At 45.2% G+C, this 21238-nt stretch overlaps 1 protein-coding gene across 2 annotated transcripts; it reads left to right on the top strand.

Annotated features, from left to right (window-relative positions):
* Window positions 1–779: 779 nt before the first annotated feature.
* On the top strand, window positions 780–20968 carry cftr (CF transmembrane conductance regulator). Of its 2 annotated transcripts, XM_076992209.1 has the most exons (27): window positions 783–1065; window positions 1760–1870; window positions 2712–2823; window positions 3584–3799; window positions 3975–4064; window positions 4922–5085; window positions 5600–5725; window positions 6524–6770; window positions 7269–7361; window positions 8414–8587; window positions 8974–9165; window positions 11046–11140; window positions 11905–11991; window positions 12232–12949; window positions 13189–13320; window positions 13684–13721; window positions 13935–14215; window positions 14308–14387; window positions 14525–14675; window positions 16188–16415; window positions 16834–16934; window positions 17512–17745; window positions 18456–18611; window positions 19025–19114; window positions 19506–19678; window positions 19887–19992; window positions 20122–20968. In XM_076992209.1, exons 1-27 carry the CDS (start codon window positions 1013–1015, stop codon window positions 20332–20334), a joined length of 4461 nt encoding a protein of 1486 aa, XP_076848324.1. In that variant the 5' UTR covers window positions 783–1012; the 3' UTR covers window positions 20335–20968. The 2 variants fall into 2 exon arrangements, 1 of the variants encoding a protein (XP_076848324.1); XR_013125553.1 differs by lacking the exons at window positions 19506–19678; window positions 19887–19992; window positions 20122–20968 and having other exon boundaries at window positions 780–1065; window positions 17512–17788.
* Window positions 20969–21238: the final 270 nt, after the last annotated feature.

The raw sequence follows: 21238 nt of genomic DNA, 5'->3' as shown, positions 1-21238 counted from the left end.
GATTTTTCTACACAGAATATGAACGACAGATCTTGTAACAACATTAACATCAAATTTGAGAAGTGTGGCTGTTTCTGTGCACCAGTAATATTATTTTTGTCATACGTTGCTCAGACAACTTATGATAAAAGGCATAGAGGGTAGTTTCCTAAACTACAGCTAAATAATTTCTGGCCGACACCTGATAAATATGAAGACCGTTTGGCCCGATTCCATCCTTAAACGATTTCCCAGTAACAACTATGTTATTTATGTGATTTGCAAGGAAGTGGTTCGCCATGTCAAAAGCATGTCATGAAAAAAACACATCTAGGCTTTGTTACATGATTGAATGTATCAATAGCCTATTGTGAACTGCAACACTAATAATTGTCTGTTATTCTCATATAAGTTTAATATTATCCTTACAGGTCTCATCGTCATCTCAGATCAAGCCGTTTCACCATACAGTGGTAGATTTGCCAGCGCATAACGACAGTTTCAAATTCAGCAGCATAGTTTTTTTATTTATATATGTAACCCGATTTTTATGTTTTTGTCTGATTTTGTATCAGTACTTTTTTGTAATCACGCATTTCTTGTAGACCAATGAGTAAATAAGTTTGGAATTACTTAATTTAAAACTGCGGCCCTCAATTGTCAAGATGTGTTTTCGAGGTGATGCCAGGATGAGCAGACAGTACTGTGTCAGCACAGAAGTAACATGTCAGGACCCCTCGGTAAAAGAGGAGGAGACCCAGCCCGCTCGTTAATGTCTGTGTTGGCGCTACTGAAACCCATGCGCCTTTATAAACCAGAGAAATGCGTCGACCGTCCGCTACGGTGCGCGCACGTTCAGAGCTGCGGAGTTTTGTGGACACTATTGCAATGCAGTCGGCGAAATTTCGGCAGAGTACATTAGTAATATAATACCGAGCTGAAGACCACATCAGAGGAAGGGTTTAGAAGGCGCAGCAAATGTAAGCGGTACTGATTCCATGTGTAGTGGAGTTGCTCTCCATGTTCTATTAGGATGCAGAAATCACCTGTGGATGATGCCGGTTTCTTTTCGAGATACTTCTTCTGGTAAGACCCAGCTGGAATGTTCTACACACTAAGTAAACTCATATTTTGTGACTTTTCCATCAGTTCATAAACAAAGGTCTAGATCAGGATGAAATATTCAGCAATTTCGCTGCTTGGTATTCAGTTCAGTGACGTCTCTCTGTGGGTATATTTGAAATCTGTTGCGAGCGTCTTTCACATTTGCAACGCAAGTACACCCACGTTGAGGCAGGGGTCTCTGTGAGAATCAAACTTCTCAGTTTGCTTTATTAATGATTACAACAGATATCTGAACTTTATAAAACTTGTTTGCTATTCATAAGACGACAAAATACAGATACAGAAATATGCAGAAAAGGGATTTACAAACAATCAAATAAACATATAAAGTAAGTAGTTTACATGGTCATGTAAATGATAGGAACCACTGAATTCCATGATAAAATCCTGATGGTAAAAGCAACCTTACCCCAAATCAAGAGCCAGGATGCTCTTATAAAAGAGAATTTTAATGTCAACGAGAACCTATCCTGATTAAATAAAGGTTAATCAGTTTTAGTGTAATAAAACAGGACTTTGGTTTCTGACTGTGAATTATATGTCAGTTGACACTGTGTGACTTAAATTGTCAGTTGTCACGACACCAGAAGTCATCAGTTGTGACAGTTTAAAAACCTGAGCATGAAGTTTACTGCAGCTTTCTGCCTGTTTGCAGGTGGGCGAGCCCTATTATGCGAAAGGGATTTCGAGAAAAACTAAGGCCATCAGATGTTTGTCAAGCTCCATCAGAAGACATGGCGGATGTGCTTGCCGAACGCTTGGAAACGTTTGTATCTTTAATTTTCTCCTCCATGCTTGTGTTATACAGTTTGTGTTAATGAATCAAAATGTATTAATAACTAAAGATACAAGAATTGTTTTTCTCAAGTTGCTGGCTCACAACTACATTGGAAATGTTTCTATAAGCAATTTACCTAAGACATTCTAAAACATAAAAAGGGATTTTCTCATCAAAGATGATATTATTTGATGCGATCCATGGTGTAGAGATGTTTTGAGTACACTTGGTGTCCCTTAGAAGAGTGATTCAAACCTTAATCACATCTTTTTCTAAACATGACCATATTTACTCCATGAAGAACTTCTAACAGCACGCATTGCCTCTGGTCCCATTGTGTCTGTAGGACTGTTATACAAACAAGGCTAAATGTCACACCTTTGAGTCACAGTGTAAATGTGGGACTTCTCTCCAAAAGAGCTGGGCCCTTGCCACCTTGCGTCTTCCAGCAAAATCCTACCAATGCCATGTTTCACTTAGCTCCCTGTGCACCAGCTTGGGTTCGTACGCTGGTGCCCCTTAAATGGGTACCAAGCGTGACCTTTTAAAGTGCCAGGACCCTGGTGAGTGATGGATGCTGGGCAGTATTTTCACTTCTCAAACATGCAGGACTTCTGGGAATTTGAACTTTTTATACAATGAAGAGGCTGGAGCAGCCTCCCTATTGCCCCGCACTGGTCACGACCTCCTCGCGTCCTTTAATAAGTTGTCTGAATTACCCTGGTTATTCATGAGTTTCCTGGACAATGCGGGCCATGCCGTTTTTACTGTGGATAGGAGGATGTGCAAGCGTGATTAACTGCTCTATTTGGACTCGTCTGTTGTGCAGAGAGTGGGACAGAGAAGTCGTTTCTGCAAAGCAAAAGCCGAGTCTTCTACGAGCACTTTCCCGATGTTTCATCCGTCCCTTCCTGTTATTTGGCATCCTGCTCTATCTGGGGGTAAGTCTCTAAATGTTAGCTGTCTGTGTACACGTTTGTTCTTTGTCATATTTACCTTTCTCGGTCTCTACTTTTTCTTTTGCTCTGTCTCTGACTCTCTCTCTCTCTCTCTCTCTCTGTCTTTCTTTCTCTCTCTCTTTATCTGCCATTCAAAGGCTCCTGCATATAGTAACATGTATGTATGTTTTGGCACCAACAAGAAGAAATCAGACCAAAACAATGTGCAGTATATTTTGCACACTGTGAACGTTAGCATGTGGTCAGCCATTGTCGCTTCAGTGGTGTAACCGCGGTGTAACCAGGTGCCTCACAGTGCTGTTCACAGTCTGGTGTGACTCTCGGCATCCTCGGCTGAGGGGCTCACGCCCTGCTCATAACCTCCGGTGGGACGATCCCCCTGTTGTCATTGTTATTTCACTGAATGCCACACACTGTGCAAGAATGCAGTAGTGAGGTGTTCCCGACTGACTGCATGTTAATGATGTCCATATTATTTTGAGGCAGTTTTGATGGGCTTTCGTGTCATTATAGTGATTATAACTTCCGTTAGGTAAATAACTGAAGCCCATGTCATCCCTGAATTACAGTAACATATCAGGGCGTATTTGTCATATTCATATCATCATTAGTGAACAGTTCCCACGGTTCCAGATTGGTGTTTATTTCCGCAACTCTCTCAAAATGAACATAATCGGCGTTAAATTAAACTGCCGTGGAAACATGAAGGCTTAAGTGTCATGGTGCCTTATTTCTCCCGCAGGAAGCCACAAAGGCCGTGCAGCCTCAGCTCCTGGGCCGCATCATCGCCTCGTTCGACCCCTTCCACGAGCCGGAGCGAGAGCAGGGCTACTTCCTAGCTCTGGGTCTGGGGCTGCTCTTCATCGCCCGCTTCCTCCTGCTGCAGCCCGCCATGTTTGGCCTCCACCACCTGGGCATGCAGGTCCGCATCGCTCTCTTCAGCCTCATCTACAAGAAGGTGAGCCGCCCGAGCCTCGCCCGAGCACCGGCTCTGTTGTGGCGCTTGAGGCTGGGTCACGTCAGCTGACAAAACACCTCGCCTATGCTATATTAGTCTGAGCTCTTCATCTGGGTTCAAGGTTGTTGACAGCAATTTTGGAGCAAGCGTGCTGAAGTTTCGTTTTGACCCCCAGACGCTGAAGTTGTCCAGCAGAGTTCTGGACAAGATCAGCACAGGGCAGCTGGTCAGCCTAATGTCTGCCAATCTGAACAAGTTTGACCAGGCAAGTACCAACCAGGTTGCTTCATGCTTCTTTGTGCACATACAGTACCTGTGATACTGGAACAGAATGTTCCAGTGCAACTCAAAATTCACACTCATTCAGCTTTTTCATTCCATTCGAAAGTCAAAAGGTGTGATATTTTCACGTATTTAATGATATGACGTGTTTCATGGTGGGTGAAAACACCCGTGTGGGTGAAACAGCAGAGGCGGTTAAGGCTGAATGCTAGGCCTGTTCAGGGAGGTAGAGGGAGGGTGCTGAATGTTGATACACTTTGCCAGTGCTCTAAGGCAATTATCACCTGTATTAAATGTGCTGGTGTAAAGCCCTTTGTGTCTCAGAGAACATACACAAATTCTGTGTGTGTTCTCTCTGAGGGAGTCAAAGCCCCACCGTTCCCCTTGTGAGGTAGAGATTGCAAGTTAAAGCATTTGTTTGTTAACACAGGCAAACTGATTTAATTTCTTAAGTGAGTTTCTTTGATAATACATTCCCTACAACTGGGGGACTGTGGCAGATGCTAGAAGACCCTGTTCTAGTAGCCAGAGTTTCCATTTTGGGTTAAAAGATATTGAGCCCCTAGCATATTGTAAAAGGGAGGGAAACCAGATCTTGATCACATGCCATTTCATGACTTGCTTCTGTGTTCTGTCATGTGATCATCATATAATTTGATTCCATTATTACCAAATAAAACCCAGTATGGTAACTAGCATATTGCTGTATTTTTGAATGAACTGTACGATTCCTTGTTATTGCTATTTACTATACTGTTCTCATGTGACCTGTGTCCAAGTTATATTCCACACCTCAAATGCTATGATGAACGTTCATCTGAACTTGTGTTTGTCTTGCAGAGCTTGGGCATGGCCCACTATGTGTGGATTTCTCCTTTGCAGTGTATTCTGTGTGTGGGGTTAATTTGGGAGCTCATTGACGTGAACAGCTTTGGCGCCCTTGCCGCCATCTCCCTGCTGGGTGTCATACAGGCCTGTCTCTCCCATAAAATGGGCCCCTACAAGTAAGTTTCCACCTATGTACATGCGTAGTGTCGCAGAGATTGGGGCCTTGCATTTGTACAGAAGCTTCTCGTTATGTCGCTCCCACTGCAAACACACATTCAAACACGGGCTCGTGCCGGTCGGCCTCCTTGCTGGGCCTGCACAGGTAGCGCGGATTCAAGGTGCTTATTAAGTAGCTTGACCTGCCTTGTTTTCTTGAGAAATGTAAACACGGCTGGCGGGTTATGGACACCCAGGGGGAGGAGCTGGCCGGGGATTCTTCACAGCGAGCATCAGCTCCGGCAGCGTGGTGCTGTCCTTGTTAACTCTTCTTCCTCCTCCTCCTCCTCCTCCTGCGTGTCCCATGTGGGCTCTCCTTCCCTGCTTGTGCCAGCCAGATAACCCTAGAACTGCACGGCCTCCCTGCTCTGTGCTTTTCAAGTGTGTGCTGGCTACAAGAACAGTGCGTTTCGTGCTGTTCCTCACCGTGTGAAGAAAAGCTCAAAATCTCCCTGCTTTTCTCCTTTTATCAAGGGCACAGAGGGTACTGCTGACCAACAAGCGTCTCGCTCTGACCTCAGAGATCATGGAGAACCTGCACTCAGTGAAAGCCTATGGCTGGGAGGAGATCATGGAGACCATTATCAATAAGATCAGACAGTAAGTGACATGCTGCAAACCTTCCCTTGAGAATCAAGGCCCTGCAGACGTGAAGCCCAGTGTTTCTCCAGCATCCTCCAGCCCTTCTTCACAACTTCTTTCTACATTTGGTATTTATTTAATAAAAAAGCATATCACAGATAAATGATCTTATTCAACAACTAGATAATTTAGCTTTTATTGAGCATGTTTTGAGTTCCTGGGTTTTCTTCTTCTTTTTACAGTGTAATGTGGAACATAATTTAACTATTGACTATATTAAAGAACAGTCATATTCTTTTACATATAATTTTCTCTCTGGTGAGATTTTTATCATATTAATGGATCCAGTGGCAAGAACAGAGCACATTCTATGTGCTTTCTTGACCTAACTACCATACTAGGGGTATTAACTACATACTACAGTACACCAGTTTGACCAGTGTGGTGTAGGTAACAATGCCGTTTTCCCAGTGGGGGTCTGGAGTTCAGTGCCTCGTCTGGGCATGTGCACCACCAATAAAGGCAACACCACTTCTGTAATGCCACTGCAATTGTAAATTTCTCTGGATAAGGGTGCGTGCCTTAAATGTAAACAACGATGTGATTTATTTGAATCACATCATCTTTACATTATTCCATTTCAGATAATAAAGCAAAATCAAACAATAAACTCTGTAAACTCAGCTGTTCATTTAAAAGAATTTAATGAATCACCTTGTTCACTTACGGACCTTAATTCATTCATTAAACTGAACAAGAACCAGGAGCTCACGTGCACCTTGCTTTGTTTTCTGCTTTCATCTGGGCGGCCGGCAGGGACGAGGTCGACCTGACCCGGAAGATCGGCTCCCTGCGGTACTTCTATAGCTCCGCCTACTTCTTCTCTGCCATCTGGGTGATCACGGCGGCGGTGCTGCCGGTGGCGCTGACCTCTGGCATCACCGTGCGGCGCGTCTTCACCACGCTCTCCTACTGCATGGTCCTGCGCATGACCGTCACACGCCAGCTGCCTGCCTCCATACAGATGTGGTACGACACCATCCGGCTCATCCGTAAAATCGAGGTGAGGCTGTATTTGCGTGGCCTGTGCACATCAGACACACACGCCTGTGCTGTCATGGGCTGTGCCATCAACACCTTTGGCATGGATCATGTTAGGGGTGTTGTGTCAAGGTTGCCTGGTTTATGGACATGGAAGCTACTGCTTTGAATGCTCTGTTCTGTCTTAATAGTACAAAACATATAAGACCTGAACAACAATGCCTAGACACCATGAAATTTAATATTTTCTCTACACCCACTTAGCATTAGCATTGACACCTTTGTGAAAATGCTTAGAAGTACAATTGTTATTCTGTTCTTATCATGAAACAGTTTTGGCAGAAAGGACATGAGTTGTTATCCTGTTATTTAGAAGTGTTCCACACAGCTCCGGTCAGGCGGATAATTGTGTGTGTAACTGTTTGTACTGTACTGAGAAAAAAGCAGGATGTCTCATATGTATCTAAAATGTGTCCTTAGGCCATCTCACTTTTGTTCCATTTTGAATTGTGGCATCTAGGATTTTCTCAGCAAAGAAGAATACAAAATGATGGAGTATGACCTTAGCATCACCGATATGAGGTTGGAAAACGTGACAGCTTCCTGGGATGAGGTAGGCTTTTAGTTTTTTTGTGCTACGGTCACTGACTGCTTTTTGTCTGAGTTTTGTGGGGCTTGTCTATTATACCTAAACTTTAACCTGGGACTTAACCATCAAATGCACAGAATTTCAGATTCTTCACTTCTTTCTATATGCAAGCATTTTATTGTTAAAAAATGCTATAAAAAATAAAAGTAGTCTTTAAAAATAAAAGGAATTTGGAATATTTTAGTTTGGTTTAATAAGGAAACCAAAAGGTTTATCTCACATGTGGGTGACTGAGTAGTGTGCTACTTTCAAACTGCCTTTATTAAGGTCAAAACCCTTTCTGTGCAAGTCCCAGTTTGGCTGTTAGGGGGGATACTCCATTTCTGGAGTGGCTGGAGTGTACATCCACACGCTCAAACCTGGGACTGCAGTAAAAGGAGGAGATGGCTAACTGTTACTCACACCATTTGAATATGAAATGCATGCAGAAATATCTCATTAGCTACAAGGCTGTTGTACCAACAAAGACTGGACTGGAGTCAATGTTTAAACCCACTTCTCTATTTCAGGGAGGTTCATTGTAATCTGTGAGAATACGTAGTGAAACAATGGTGCTGGCCTTTTATGTGTTTCTATGGAGTGCAGTAATTCTCTTTGCCAGTGATGAAAAATAAATGTAATAGTTAATCATAAACATGACTATAATAGGTTTTATAACCAAGCCTAACTTGTCTAGACACAACAGCGGTGATCAAAATACTGTTATATTTTGTTTGCTCACTTTATGACTTACAAACACTTCAGTCACAGGCTAACTTTATAGGCTTATTAATTTAGTTGATTTCACTTGCCATTTCTAGACATGCATGCCATGTTTTCTTTATGATGATGTTATGAGGCTTGCTGACATTCCTTTTGAATTTCATTTCTACTTTCCCACCTTATGTAAAGCTACTTCTGAGATATGGTTAAGATTTTTTAAAAGCAATGCCTGATCTTTCTTCTCAGCAGGATACAGATCATAATTGATTCAAAGGCTGGCTAGAAGTTTACCCTGACTGTGTACTGTTTCACAGGGCATCGGGGGACTTTTTGAGAAGATTAAACAGGAGAACAAAGGCAGCGGCTATCCGAATGGAGACGGTCTCTTCTTCACCAACCTCTATGTGACACCCGTGCTTAAGAATATCAGCTTGCACTTGAAGAAAGGTGAAATGTTGGCTGTCGCAGGCTCCACGGGGTCTGGGAAGGTAAGACAGCTGGAAACATGCCAATCTAATCACAGCAAGATACTTGAGAATTAATCAAATGTGGTCTGGGTGCTTCTTTAGGAGATAACACATTTTTGCAGAGCACAGCATCTCAGCATATTGTATGAGTGCTCCAGTGTTGAGGGGGCAAAGCAAGTCATCTCAGCACTTGACGAGTTCTAGTCTGTGAACTTTCTTAGCTCATGGTGCAGTCCCGACGCCTGTTAAGATTTCATTTGTTGGTAGTTGCAGTGTAAACGACAGCCTCGTGCACATGCCATGGAACTAAAAGGCTAGAAAGGAAATGGAGGGTTATTTTGAGTGGGGAGATTTGCGGGCTGAACTACAGGCTGTGTGGGCTGAATGCTGTCTGTGTGCGTTCCCAGAGTTCACTGCTGATGGCCATCCTGGGAGAACTGGTCCCTTCCTCTGGGAAGATCCGCCACAGCGGCCGAGTGTCCTTCTCCTCCCAGACTGCCTGGATTGTGCCCGGGACCATCCGGGACAACATCCTGTTTGGCCTGACCTATGATGAATACCGTTACAGCAGTGTGGTCAAAGCATGCCAGCTGGAAGAGGTACTAGAAAATATGTTTCTGTCATTCACTCGTTTGCTTAAAATGGTTTTTAGATTTAGCATTTTTCACTTTCCTCTTCCTCTCACTTACTCTTTCTCCCCTCTTTTCTATTCCTCCAAATCTACTCTGCCCATCATTTTCATTTTGTGTCTCAGACTCCCTCCCTCCCTTCAGTTACACGAGTAGTCTCTGTCTCTCTGTCTCTCTCTCTCTCTCTCTCTGTCTCTCTCTCTCTCTCTCTCTCTCTAATCTCATAGCACTCTGAATTGTCAGCTGGCAGTTTAACTGAGGACCTTTGTTAGATTCAGATCTGCACTAATGTGTCATATTACTCAATATGACCCTCCGCACATCATCCGCAATCTCTTGATACCAAATCGGCCAATCGTACACAAGCCATAAGCAGTGTTGAGTGACAGGGCCCCTCTTTAATTGAATCTCTTCTAAAAAGAGGCTCAAAGATCTGAATTGCTACATAAGCTCCCTTTATTTTACAGTGAAGTCAGGCCTCAAGGGACTCCACACCAATACCACAGCAAAACAACAAGACCAACTTCATATAGTAATGTTTATTCTGTTTTTCAAAAAAATGATAGAAAGAGCAAGAACATGCTGGTAGTTATTATAGTTAGATTGCAATCCTGTAGTTCATCAGTTTGACTTTTCTTTTGTTTAGATTTTGACTCTGTATAATAATAATAATAATAATAATAATAATAATAATAATAATAATAATAAGTAGAGCTGGTGTGGCTTTATTGTGCACTGGCATTCTGCTGAATCAGTGTTAGAGCTTCTTGGCAGGTAGAAAAACGTTTAAAGCATACCAGAGCATGTTTTAACAGTAATCAGCATCTGAGCGCAACATTGACACCCTCTTGTAAATGACGCTCTGCTTCTGAACCAACTAAGGGTGTTAAATATCAGAGTGAGCTTCTGTGATCACGGTGGTTTACAATTCCATACCATGAGTACTACACATGTGCTATAGTATTGTTTCAATATACAAAGTTCTGTCAGAAAACATTGCTCCTCTGTATGCTAACACCAAAGAATACAGATCGCATTTTAACTTGTCGCGTGACATCCAGGCTCAGATATTCACAGCATGGCCTTCCAGACCCTCATAAATCCTTTTGTTGTGTCTTTAAACTGTAAAGAGAAACATCCAATCATGGTTGACTTCATCGTGGCCCGTGTTGACTTTGGGGGCCTGTGTCTCTTTTGTTGTCACATGGCACTTGAGACTCCTCACATACGTCATGTCTGGGTTGTAAACAAGTCTTTTCACTAATGTCACAGCAAAACCACTGGCATTGCTCACTGGTCAGCCACGGTCCCAGTTTTTTTACAACTATTGGTGTTTCCCTTCCATTGCCTCCAAACTGGACAAAAAAGTGCTAAGGACAAGGTAAGTTGGTCCTGTATTGTGAAAAGCATGAGACCACAAACCTTCTCAGTTGTGCGTTGGGTGCATCTGCTCTGATTTTCTGTTTGTATTTTGTGATGTTTTTATGCATTTTGCTGGCATCTATCTGTTGACATCATTGTTCTGTGCTTTGGTGCTGATCTGCATGTGCACATTAGGGGGTTGATTTCATCACAGTGTTTGTGTGAAAGCGTTTCACGTCTGTGCACACAGATGCATTATTATTATGATGCATTATTACCACGCTTCGTCATTTTGGATGTTCGCTGCCGAAAACATATTTGATGCAGACTGCAGCCAAGACCATTTACACCCAGTCAACACGTGAAAGGCTTGATAATTTTATGATCAGTTGACCATCGAATGCTGAAGCAGAAATGACATTTACATACCTCCCATGTTTCTGAGTGCTCCTATAATTGAGATGTGACCTCTGACCTCTGTCCTGAAGGATCTGTCGGCTCTTCCTGAAAAAGACAGGACGCCTTTGGCAGAGGGGGGGCTTAACCTGAGTGGCGGTCAGAAGGCACGAGTAGCCCTGGCCAGGTACACACACACACACACACACACTGATTATCTCTGACATCAAGTGAGTGATCTGGGTCAGTGTAAGCCCCACTGATGCAGTGCCTCAGTAAGTAACACAGTCATTGCTCCAGGCAGAACTCAGGCCATCTCTCACCACCTCTTATTTACAACATCATCATGTGAAGAATTAAAGCTCTTAGATTTACTCCGCATGCTGTCTGTGTAATATCTTCTGCTTATTCTATCATGTTACATCATACAAGGGGATTTGCCTCCAGCAATAACACCATGGTTACAAAGAAGACATATACCCCAAGTGCTTTAGACAGCAAAAGTGAGAATGATGGTTTCCATCATCATTAGAAGTGTTCCTTATTATCTTGTTTTATTTAAAGAATTGTGACACTTTTGTGATTTTAAATGCATGCTGTTTTGAATAATTAGCAGTTCTCATACATGCTTGAACTGTGTGGGTTTTTGCAGGAACAAATGGAGGATGTCTTTGAAACCACAAATTGATCCTGTCTGATCTCCTGTCTGATAAATGGCTATTATGTGGGCAGTAAAAAACAAGTGTACTTTCAGTGAGGGACACAGCTTAACTGCTTAATTCATGTTATACTGACACTTTTATAGTTTGTTTGTTCATTTGTCTAGTTTCCTGGGAATGGTGTGTATAGTTCTCAAGCATGCAGGAAGGTCCACACTCTGGTAATGAAGTGAAGATGATACAGAATGTAGAAGCTGTCAGGTTGAATTATGTTTTGGCTTTTATCACCCAGGGCTGTGTACAGAGATGCTGATACATACCTACTGGATGCACCCTTCACCCATCTGGATATTGCAACAGAGAAAGAGATATTTGACAAGTATGTGTGACACAAGTTTATACTTGTGTAACAGAGTAACTCAACCGAATTAAGCTACTAAGTCTGCTGCCTCAAACTGATTTCAGACATCATTTAGATACAGGTATAATTTTAACCTATGAGGAAATTCATAGGTTGTATATCTGCATCTAACTAACATCTGAACTCTGATTTCAGATTTCTGTGCGTGATTTTAGAGCATATGTTCTGTTTTAGAGAGCGTTGACGTCTTGTTCCCAGGTGTCTGTGTGTGCTCATGGCCTCCAGAACACGTGTGGTGGTCACCAACAAGATCGAACACTTGAAGCGTGCCCACAAGATCCTGCTGCTGCACGGTGGCGAGTGCTTCTTCTACGGGACCTTCCAGGAGCTGCAGTGCCGCAGGCCGGACTTCAGCTCCCTCCTGCTGGGCCTGGAGGCCTACGACAGCGTGAGCGCCGACCGCCGCTGTTCCATCCTCACCGAGACCCTCCGCCGCGTCTCCGTGGACGAAAGCCCCGCCACGCAGCCCGACCGCCCCTCCTTCCGCCAGGTGGCCCCTCCCACCTACAAAGACGAGAGGAAGCCGTCGACGATCGTCGGCCCGCTGGCGGCCGACCGCAAGGCGTCCTTTAGGGCGGCGCTGGAGGACGAGGTGGCAACAGTGAGGCGCTCACTGCCGGGACGCAAGATCTCTTTGGTGCCTGAGAGCGAGCTGGTGGATGAATGCTTCATAGGCGGAGACAATTATCACAACCATGGCGTGCACATGGCGGGTCAGAGGAGGCAGTCGGTGCTGGCCTTCATGACCAACGTGCAGGGCCTGGGCAGGCGCGAGCAGATCCAGTCGTCCTTCCGCCGACGCCTGTCCATCGTGCCCCAGGGCGAACTGGCCTCGGAGTTGGACATCTACGCCCGACGGCTGTCCAAAGACAGCACCTACGACATCACCGGAGACATGGAGGAGCAAAACATCGAGGTGGGGTGGACGTAGTCAGGGACGCAAACCACAGATAATCAGCCCTTCTCTATTTATATTTTCCCTGGTTTAAATATATACAGTATAGTAGTGAACAATTTGATTATCTTCAGTGTGATGTATTTCTTTCAATTATCAGGATTGAAAATCCCTGTTATAGACAATGTTGTTTTATTTAAGGAATGATGACACTTTTATGGTTTTAAATGCACACGCTCAGACTGCCTGGCTCTTTGCAGGACTGTTTTGCAGATGAACAAATGGAGGATGTTTTTGAAACCACAAAATGGAACACATATGTCCGATATGTATCAACCAATAGAAGCCTTGTTTACGTTCTCATCTTCATCCTCGTCATCTACGCTATTGAGGTAAGAATATTGAAATGATCCATCTAAATCAGGGTTTCACTTTATCAACCTCTGCCCTTCCAAAAAAGACTAAGATCATCACATTACATATAACAGTTATATGAAGTATAACAACTATGTGAATGTATACACAGTGTATGTATTGAAGCTATTAAATATGGAACAATATGTTGGCTGTATGGTTCATCTTGTGCATAGTACAGAGATGTGCTAAATGTGTAAAGGCGTATATTGTATGTATTCTATTACGATTTGTAAAGAAATCACAGATACACAAGTGCACACTCGCTTTTGGGGTTTCCAAAGAACACGTTTTTTTTTTTTGCTTTTCTGTTAAAGATTCCTCTCATTTCTGTTTGGCAGGTGGCTGGATCTGTTGCTGGGATTTTTCTGATAACTGAGTAAGTGATTCTCCCATTATCCTTTAATTAATCAAATGCACAGGCAGTAAGTATTAGATGTGCTGACTTGCTTCTCTAGTGAATCCAGATGGTCTTGAATCACTCCCCCCCCATTATTAACACCCACACCATTTGTGGAGATCGCCCCAGCATTCAACATTAGCGAAAAGGAATTCATCGCTGTTGTTGCAAATCCTCTTTTTTGCACGTCAGTGAGATCTGGAATGAGGAGCATGACCGTTTAGACCCGAACGTCACCAAACAAGCCAACGTGACCCCTCCAGGCACCACACTCTCCATCACCATACGGCCCAGCAGTAGCTACTATATCGTTTACATCTACGTGGCCACGTCAGAGAGCATCTTAGCGCTGGGCTTCTTCCGGGGGCTCCCCCTGGTCCACACTATGATCACCATCTCCAAGAAGCTGCATCAGAAAATGCTGAACTCGGTGCTCAGGGCCCCGATGTCCGTCCTCAACATCATGAAGACGGGTGAGTGTTGTGGCGTCCGTGGCGCCAGCCTGCTGGACACGTGCCTGTTTCTGCTGAGCACGACTGACGGTTTGTGCCCCGTTTTTCTCAAGGTCGTATCATGAACAGGTTCACTAAGGACATGGCCACCATAGACGATATGTTGCCCCTCCTGATGTTCGACCTGGTCCAGGTGGGTGGCCGTTTGAAAGTGCTCTGGTGTTTTCTGCACAGTGTTGCGGTGGGTGTGTGTTGGACTACACATGCTCTGTACACAGTCCAGCCTTGACTTGGCCAGTCTTCTTTAGGTCTTCACTTGTCTGTCCTCAGCTGACCCTGGTGGTGGTGGGCTGTATCCTCGTCGTGTCCATCATGCGTCCGTACATCTTCCTCGCCGCCACGCCCTTGGCCCTCATATTCGTTGTGTTGAGGAAGTACTTCTTGCGCACTGGACAGCAGTTAAAGCAAATGGAGACAGAAGGTGAGAGACGGACATGGAAAAATAAATGCGTGTGTGTGTGTGTGCGTGCTTGTGTGTGTGTGTGTGTGTGTGTGTGTGCACGTGTTTGTGTGTGTGTGTTTGTGTATGTGTGTGTGTGTGCACACATGTTTGTGTGTGTGCGTGTGCGTGCGTGTGTGTGTTTGTGTATGTGTGTGTGTGTGTGTGTGTGTGCGCGCGCGCGTGTGTGTGCGCGCGTGTGTGTGTGTGTTGATCTGTGAATGGACAGCAGTTACAGCCAAGAACAGTCTGACCTGTGGTTTGTTTTGTGCTAGAACCCCTGAGCAGCACGCTGACGTCAGCACCAGTAGTGCCAGTCACATGACTTCATATCAGAGGCCAAACATACAACTGTTAGGAAAAGCAATAGTGCATAGGAAGAATTGGAAGAATGAGCACTGCATGCCTGTAGAGGTCAGAGAGGAGGTGAGGTGTCCAGGGCTTGGTCCACGGAGGTGTGCGTAGATGGCGAGGAAGACTGGCGCGCGGGTCTCCTCCAGGGTAGAGTGCGCCAGTTTGCCAGGGCCAGCTCTGCAGAAAACAGGAGAGGAGGAGAGGATGAATGAGTCAGGAGGGAGGAGAGGGGATATCTCAGAGGAAACAGCGTGGGGCGGAGGTCAGCATGTGGCCTCGCTGTCGGCTTGCGTGTGCTGGGGCGCCCGAGCTGGGCCGTGAGCTGCCCCCCCCCCCCCCCCCCCCCCCCCTGCTGTTACTCGAACAGGAAGCAGAGGGTCCTTTATCCTCAGAGGCTGGTGGCTCGCGCCTTTTGTCAGTCAGTCTGGGGTCACGCCGGGAGCAGCGAGGACTTTCCACGCCGCAAACACACGACTGGCACTGGAGATTTGGAAAAAGAAACTGACCAGGGACTTCCTCCCATCACTCTTAGTATACTGGGCATTTTTACGGGGGTCACAGCAGACGCACCTGCTCCTGGGACAGGCGGCTGCCGGTCTTGTTTGTGAGAAAGGGTTAGTGTTGTTGATGTGTGTAGGTGAATGCTGATGTCACGATGAATGGATTTGTGGAGGTCACCGCACCCTGTGCTCTGCTCAGTCTATATATGTGGGGCCGTACCGTTCACCAATAGGGGCTGGAAAGCAAAAGGACAGAGGTTTTTTTAAACATCATGCTCAGCAGAACTAGGTGGAATGAACCGAATGGAACAGGCTAGGACTGTTGGCATGTGGCTGATGGTTTAGATCGCAGCCAATCTGACATGCTCAGCTCAGTTCTGCTCAAACATGTGCCATAACCAGAGGTTATTGAGGAACCCATAACATTTGCACACGTAAGGACTTATTTACAAATTTAAGGCAGCATTGGTTGTGTCCGTGTTCTCCTGACCAAATGTTTTGCTTACATTTAAACAAATTAAGTTTGCTTCTATGTTTTTTGGAGCTATTTTCTCTACCAGTCCATCATTCTGGGATACCTTTATATTCTTCATGCACACTCTCTCTCTCTCTCTCTCTCTCTCTCTCTTTGTCCATTCAGCTCGCAGTCCCATCTTCTCCCATCTCATCATCTCTCTGAAGGGCCTGTGGACGATCCGGGCCTTTGACCGACAGGCCTACTTTGAAACCCTGTTCCACAAAGCCCTCAACACGCACACAGCTGTCTGGTTCCTCTACCTCTCAACCCTGCGCTGGTTCCTCTTCCGTGCCGATATCATCTATGTCTTCTTCTTCACCGCTGCCGCTTGGATCGCAGTAGGAACCAACCGTAAGGCCGTAAAATAGAGCTCTTTGCCTAACTTGTGGCACGTTGTGGGGCAGGAAGCTTTTGCACCTTAAACGGTGGGGTATTTGTGAATTAGTGAGCCCTTTCGATGTGGTCACAATATCTGGAGCTGAACACTGATTGCAGGAGTTGTGGAGGGGGAGCAGATGCTCCTGTTTGTTTATGCTCAGGGCTTTCCCATGTAACACAGAAGGATTATGGGTCTGAAAAGCCACTGAATGCTTGGTTTGTCAGGTTTCACAGACAATTTCACCGAGAGTTAATTGCTTGAAATTCTTGGAAAAAAGTCTTTGAAGTGATATTTAAGGTAATTGCATGCAGTGTTGTACTTAATGTTTACACGTGTGTGTGTGTGTGTGTGTGTGTGTGTGTGTGTGTGCATGCCTGTGTTATGCTTTAGAGGATAAACCAGGTGAAATTGGCATCATTGTAGCCCTGGCAATGCTCATTCTTGGGACCTTCCAGTGGTGTGTGGTCACCAGCATTGCAGTGGATGGAATGGTACATGTGTAGATATCTCTTCTCTCTCTCTCTCTTTCACACACACACACACACACACACACACACACACACACACACACACACACACACACACACACACACACACACACACACACCCACACACACACACACAGGCATTTATGTAGCTTTTACTTTTCTGAAACTCAACATATTTTTGACATGAGCTCAAGTGCAGAAATCGTCTTGTCCTGTAACAGCGTGGGAGAGACTGTGTGTGTGCAGTCTGTCGGTGCAAGGCCTTTATTCCACCACGCCTGCCCATGACTCACAGGCCTTATCACAGTGTAGAACATTACGTTCTCCCCCCAGCTCCCCAGACGAGGCGGTGAGCTCTGTCACTGATATGCAGATGTGACGGCTTCCCCTGCAGCCTTTTGCACATGTGCAGACCGCCACCTTTCAGTTTGCACACATGCATGCACTCTTCCAGTCATCCTGCGCACACGCTCAATCACACGGCTCAGATGTCGCCGGGAAGCCAAACAAACTCTCAGAGCCACATTTTGGGGTGATGTATTGACCCGATTACATCACTGCTCTCCTCCGCTCCCTCCAGATGCGGTCTGTGGAGCGCGTCTTTAAGTTCATCGACCTGCCGTCAGAAGAGCCCCGGGCCAGGCTGGGCAAGGGGAAATCCGCAGACCTGGTCATCGCAAACACGGACGCCTGTAAGGAGGGCAGCTGGCCCTGCCGTGGCCAGCTGGACGTGCGGAACCTAACGGTCAAATACACAGAGGCAGGGCACGCTGTGCTCAAGAACCTCTCCTTCACGGTGGAGGGGTCACAGAAGGTGCGTGCAAACCGCCAAGCTTGGTCCTCACGTCTTGTCGTCTGTAAGATAATTGGACTTTTTATGCAGTCATGAAATGAAATGAAATGAAAAAATGAAATGAGCCATATTTTGTCAATTGTGATTTTTACACCCCCAATCGAAATTTGTCCTCCGCTTTTAACCCATCTGTGCAGTCAGAACACACACACACACACACAAGTGGGCTGTGGATCACACGTGCCCAGAGCGGTGGGCAGCCCTAGCCCTGGCGCCCGGGGAGCAGTTGGGGTTAGGTGCCTTGCTCAAGGGCACCTCAGTCATGGCCTGTCTGGGAATCGAACCCATGACCCTCCGGTCACAAGACCAGTTCCCTAACCGCCAGGCCATGACTGCCCCTGCCTCATTGAGAAGTCACCAGGCAATGCATGAGGAAGGGAAGGCTTCTTGAATGCTGAACCTCACAGAGCACAGAGTGGCTTTCAGCATGGCTAGCAGGAGTGCTAACTTAATCAGTTCATTAGCTCTTTAGCACTTTGCTCTAATTGCACTGGCTAATGAGATTCCATGGAGGAATCCCACAGTGCCATATCATACAGACACTCAGCACACAAGCTAGTCCATCTTTAGCCAACTATATGCGGTTAATCATTTATATATATGAAATCTTCTAAATCTTCTTAAATGTATTCTAAAGGTAGGTTGATTTACCATGCTGCTTGTGGTCATAGGTGGGTATTCTGGGGAGGTCTGGTTCTGGGAAGAGCACGCTGTTTAACGCCCTCCTACGGCTGGCCTACACAGATGGAGACATGACCATTGACGGCGTGTCCCACAGCACCATGGCCCTGCAGAGGTGGCGCAAGGCCTTTGGTGTGGTACCTCAGGTACTCCTGCAGCTCTGGGAGAGCAGTCTTCTATCATTAGTCTTCTATCATCAGTCTTCTATCATCAGTCATCTATCATCAGTCTTCTATCATCAGTCTTCTATCATCAGTCATCTATCATCAGTCTTCTATCATCAGTCTTCTAACCTCAGTCTTCTAACCTCTGTCTTCTGACATCAGTCTTCTATCATCAATCTTCTAACCTCAGTCTTCTTACATCAGTCTTCTATCATCAATCTTCTAACCTCAGTCTTCTTACATCAGTCTTCTAATCTCAGTCTTCTGAAATCAGTCTTCTGACATCGGTCTTCTAACCTCAGTCATTTAACATCAGTTTTCTGTCTTCTAAATTCAGTCTTCTGAGCTCAGGTCACAAAATGTTTTTTTTCCCTCTCATCTCCTTGTGCCTACAGAAAGTTTTCATATTCACCGGAACGTTCCGCATGAACCTGGACCCCTGCGGTTTCCACAGTGATGAGGAACTGTGGAGGGTTGCTGAGGAGGTGAGGATCAGGGCACCAAGACTCTCCGATCGGCTGTGGCTTCACACGGACTGATGCTTCATTAGTGTACTCTATAGACACACACCCAGACTGCCTTTCAAGTGGCAGCTGCTGCCATGGCAACGGTGTGTGGCAGAGTAGCAGTGCTATTCTGAAGCGCTGTTGTCCGAGATGAACATCCGTGGTAACGATGTCGTGACGGTTGAAGTGCTTTACTGCGAGTGCAGGAAGAACTAAATGTAGAGATTAATTCTATAAAAACCAAACCGGCCTTATTGGGTAATCTCAACAAGGGCGATGTTAAGGGCGATATCTTGTGAAGCATTAAATATATATCCATTGCCGTGGGCCTGTGAAGGCCAACCTAACGGTTGGGTCTGGACTTCTGCAGGTAGGCCTGAAATCAGTGATCGAGCAGTTCCCTGATAAGCTGGACTTCCAGCTGGAGTACGGAGGCCACATGCTGAGCTATGGCCACAAGCAGCTGATGTGTCTGGCCCGGTCCGTCCTGAGCCGAGCTCGGATCCTGCTGCTGGATGAGCCCAGTGCTCACCTCGACCCACTGTACGTCACCCAGCGCCATATAAACCAGCGCCGTGTCCAGGAAAGACTGGAACCATATACCATATTCCATATACACAACAAAATAACTAGAACTAGACTAAATAAACATGTAGAACTAGACAAGGACTAGAGGAGACAGAAAATGAAATGTTGAATTGAGTGTTATGGGGAGTGTGTGATGGTAACCGTGGGCCGTTATGGATCACAGCACCGTGAAGGTCCTGAAGAAGACTCTCAGGCAGTCCTTCTCCGCCTGCACCATACTGCTGTGTGAACACAAGGTGGAGCCACTGCTCGAGTGTCAGCGTTTCCTGGTAAGACACCCTCTCTCACATGGTTCTCACAGCCTCCCATCTATGACCACCGTTGTGCCGCATCTCACAAGCGGAGTTTTCGTTTCACTCAGTGTCCCTGTCATCTTTCTGTCCGTCACGTTGCTACAGATGATGGAGCAGGGAAAGGTGAAGACCTACGAGTCCATCCAGAGGCTCCTGAACGAGACCAGCCAGCTGAAGCAGGCCATCAGTCCGGCCGAGCACCTCAAGCTCTTCCCCCGTCGTAACTCCAGCATGCGAGTGCCCCAACCCAAGCTCAGCTCTGTCACGCTCCCCCTGCAGGAGGAGGCGGAAGACGACGGCCAGGACACTCGTCTCTGAGCGCCGGCCACGTCAAGAGACAAACTCCACAGGACATCTGTCTCACTGAAGTCACTTGAAAAAGTGCCATCCAATGGTGACACTTTTCAAAAACACTTGACTGGAAAAGTGTTTTGACTGAAATGGTCCCGTTAACTGGGACAGTGTACAGTGTGGTACAGTGGAAAAGTAAAATAGATTTGACAGCCTTTTTTATATGCACTAAACATAAGGTACTTCATAGACTTTCACAGAAGGACCTAGGGAGACCAGGAACAATGTGTAAAATATATATATATATATATGTTTTTATGAGTAGCTCCTCGCTGTGGCCCTCATATTGTTTCAGTACAAACAGCTGTAAATCTCTAAACATATTTATGGAAATACTGTAAGACAAGTTTCATGAATGTGACTCCTGTCAAATATATAAAAATACACACACACACACACAGATATTAAAAAATGTAGTGAAGTACACAACATTGCCAGAGAAACAGGACATTTCATCAAGCAAAGTGCTTCTGAATTAGATTACTAGGAGGAACCAGTTTGTACAGAGCTGCTGAAGGATGAAGGACCTCCGCCTGAACCATGCGGTTTCTCATAGTTTACTTCATTACTCACTTTTAATATCTCACATTATATATATATATATATATATATATATATATATATATATATATATATATATATATATATATAACATTACAGTTCAATATTTTTAATATCTCACATACATATATATATATATATATGTATGTATGTGAGATATAAAAATTTTTTTAAATATATTAAAAAATACACATTTTATAGGATTTTTAGGAAATTCAAATATGAACAAGGGGCAGAAATTGGAATGCATTTTTTACTTTGCTAGATAACAGATGTTCCTGTAAACATGGTATATATTTTTTTGATATGG

This window comes from Brachyhypopomus gauderio, chromosome 2 (assembly GCF_052324685.1).
Source record: "Brachyhypopomus gauderio isolate BG-103 chromosome 2, BGAUD_0.2, whole genome shotgun sequence".
NCBI classification, from domain to species: Eukaryota; Metazoa; Chordata; class Actinopteri; order Gymnotiformes; family Hypopomidae; genus Brachyhypopomus; species Brachyhypopomus gauderio.
The sequence above is the reverse complement of the archived record's forward strand: the minus strand, read 5'-3'. Positions and strand labels throughout refer to the sequence as shown.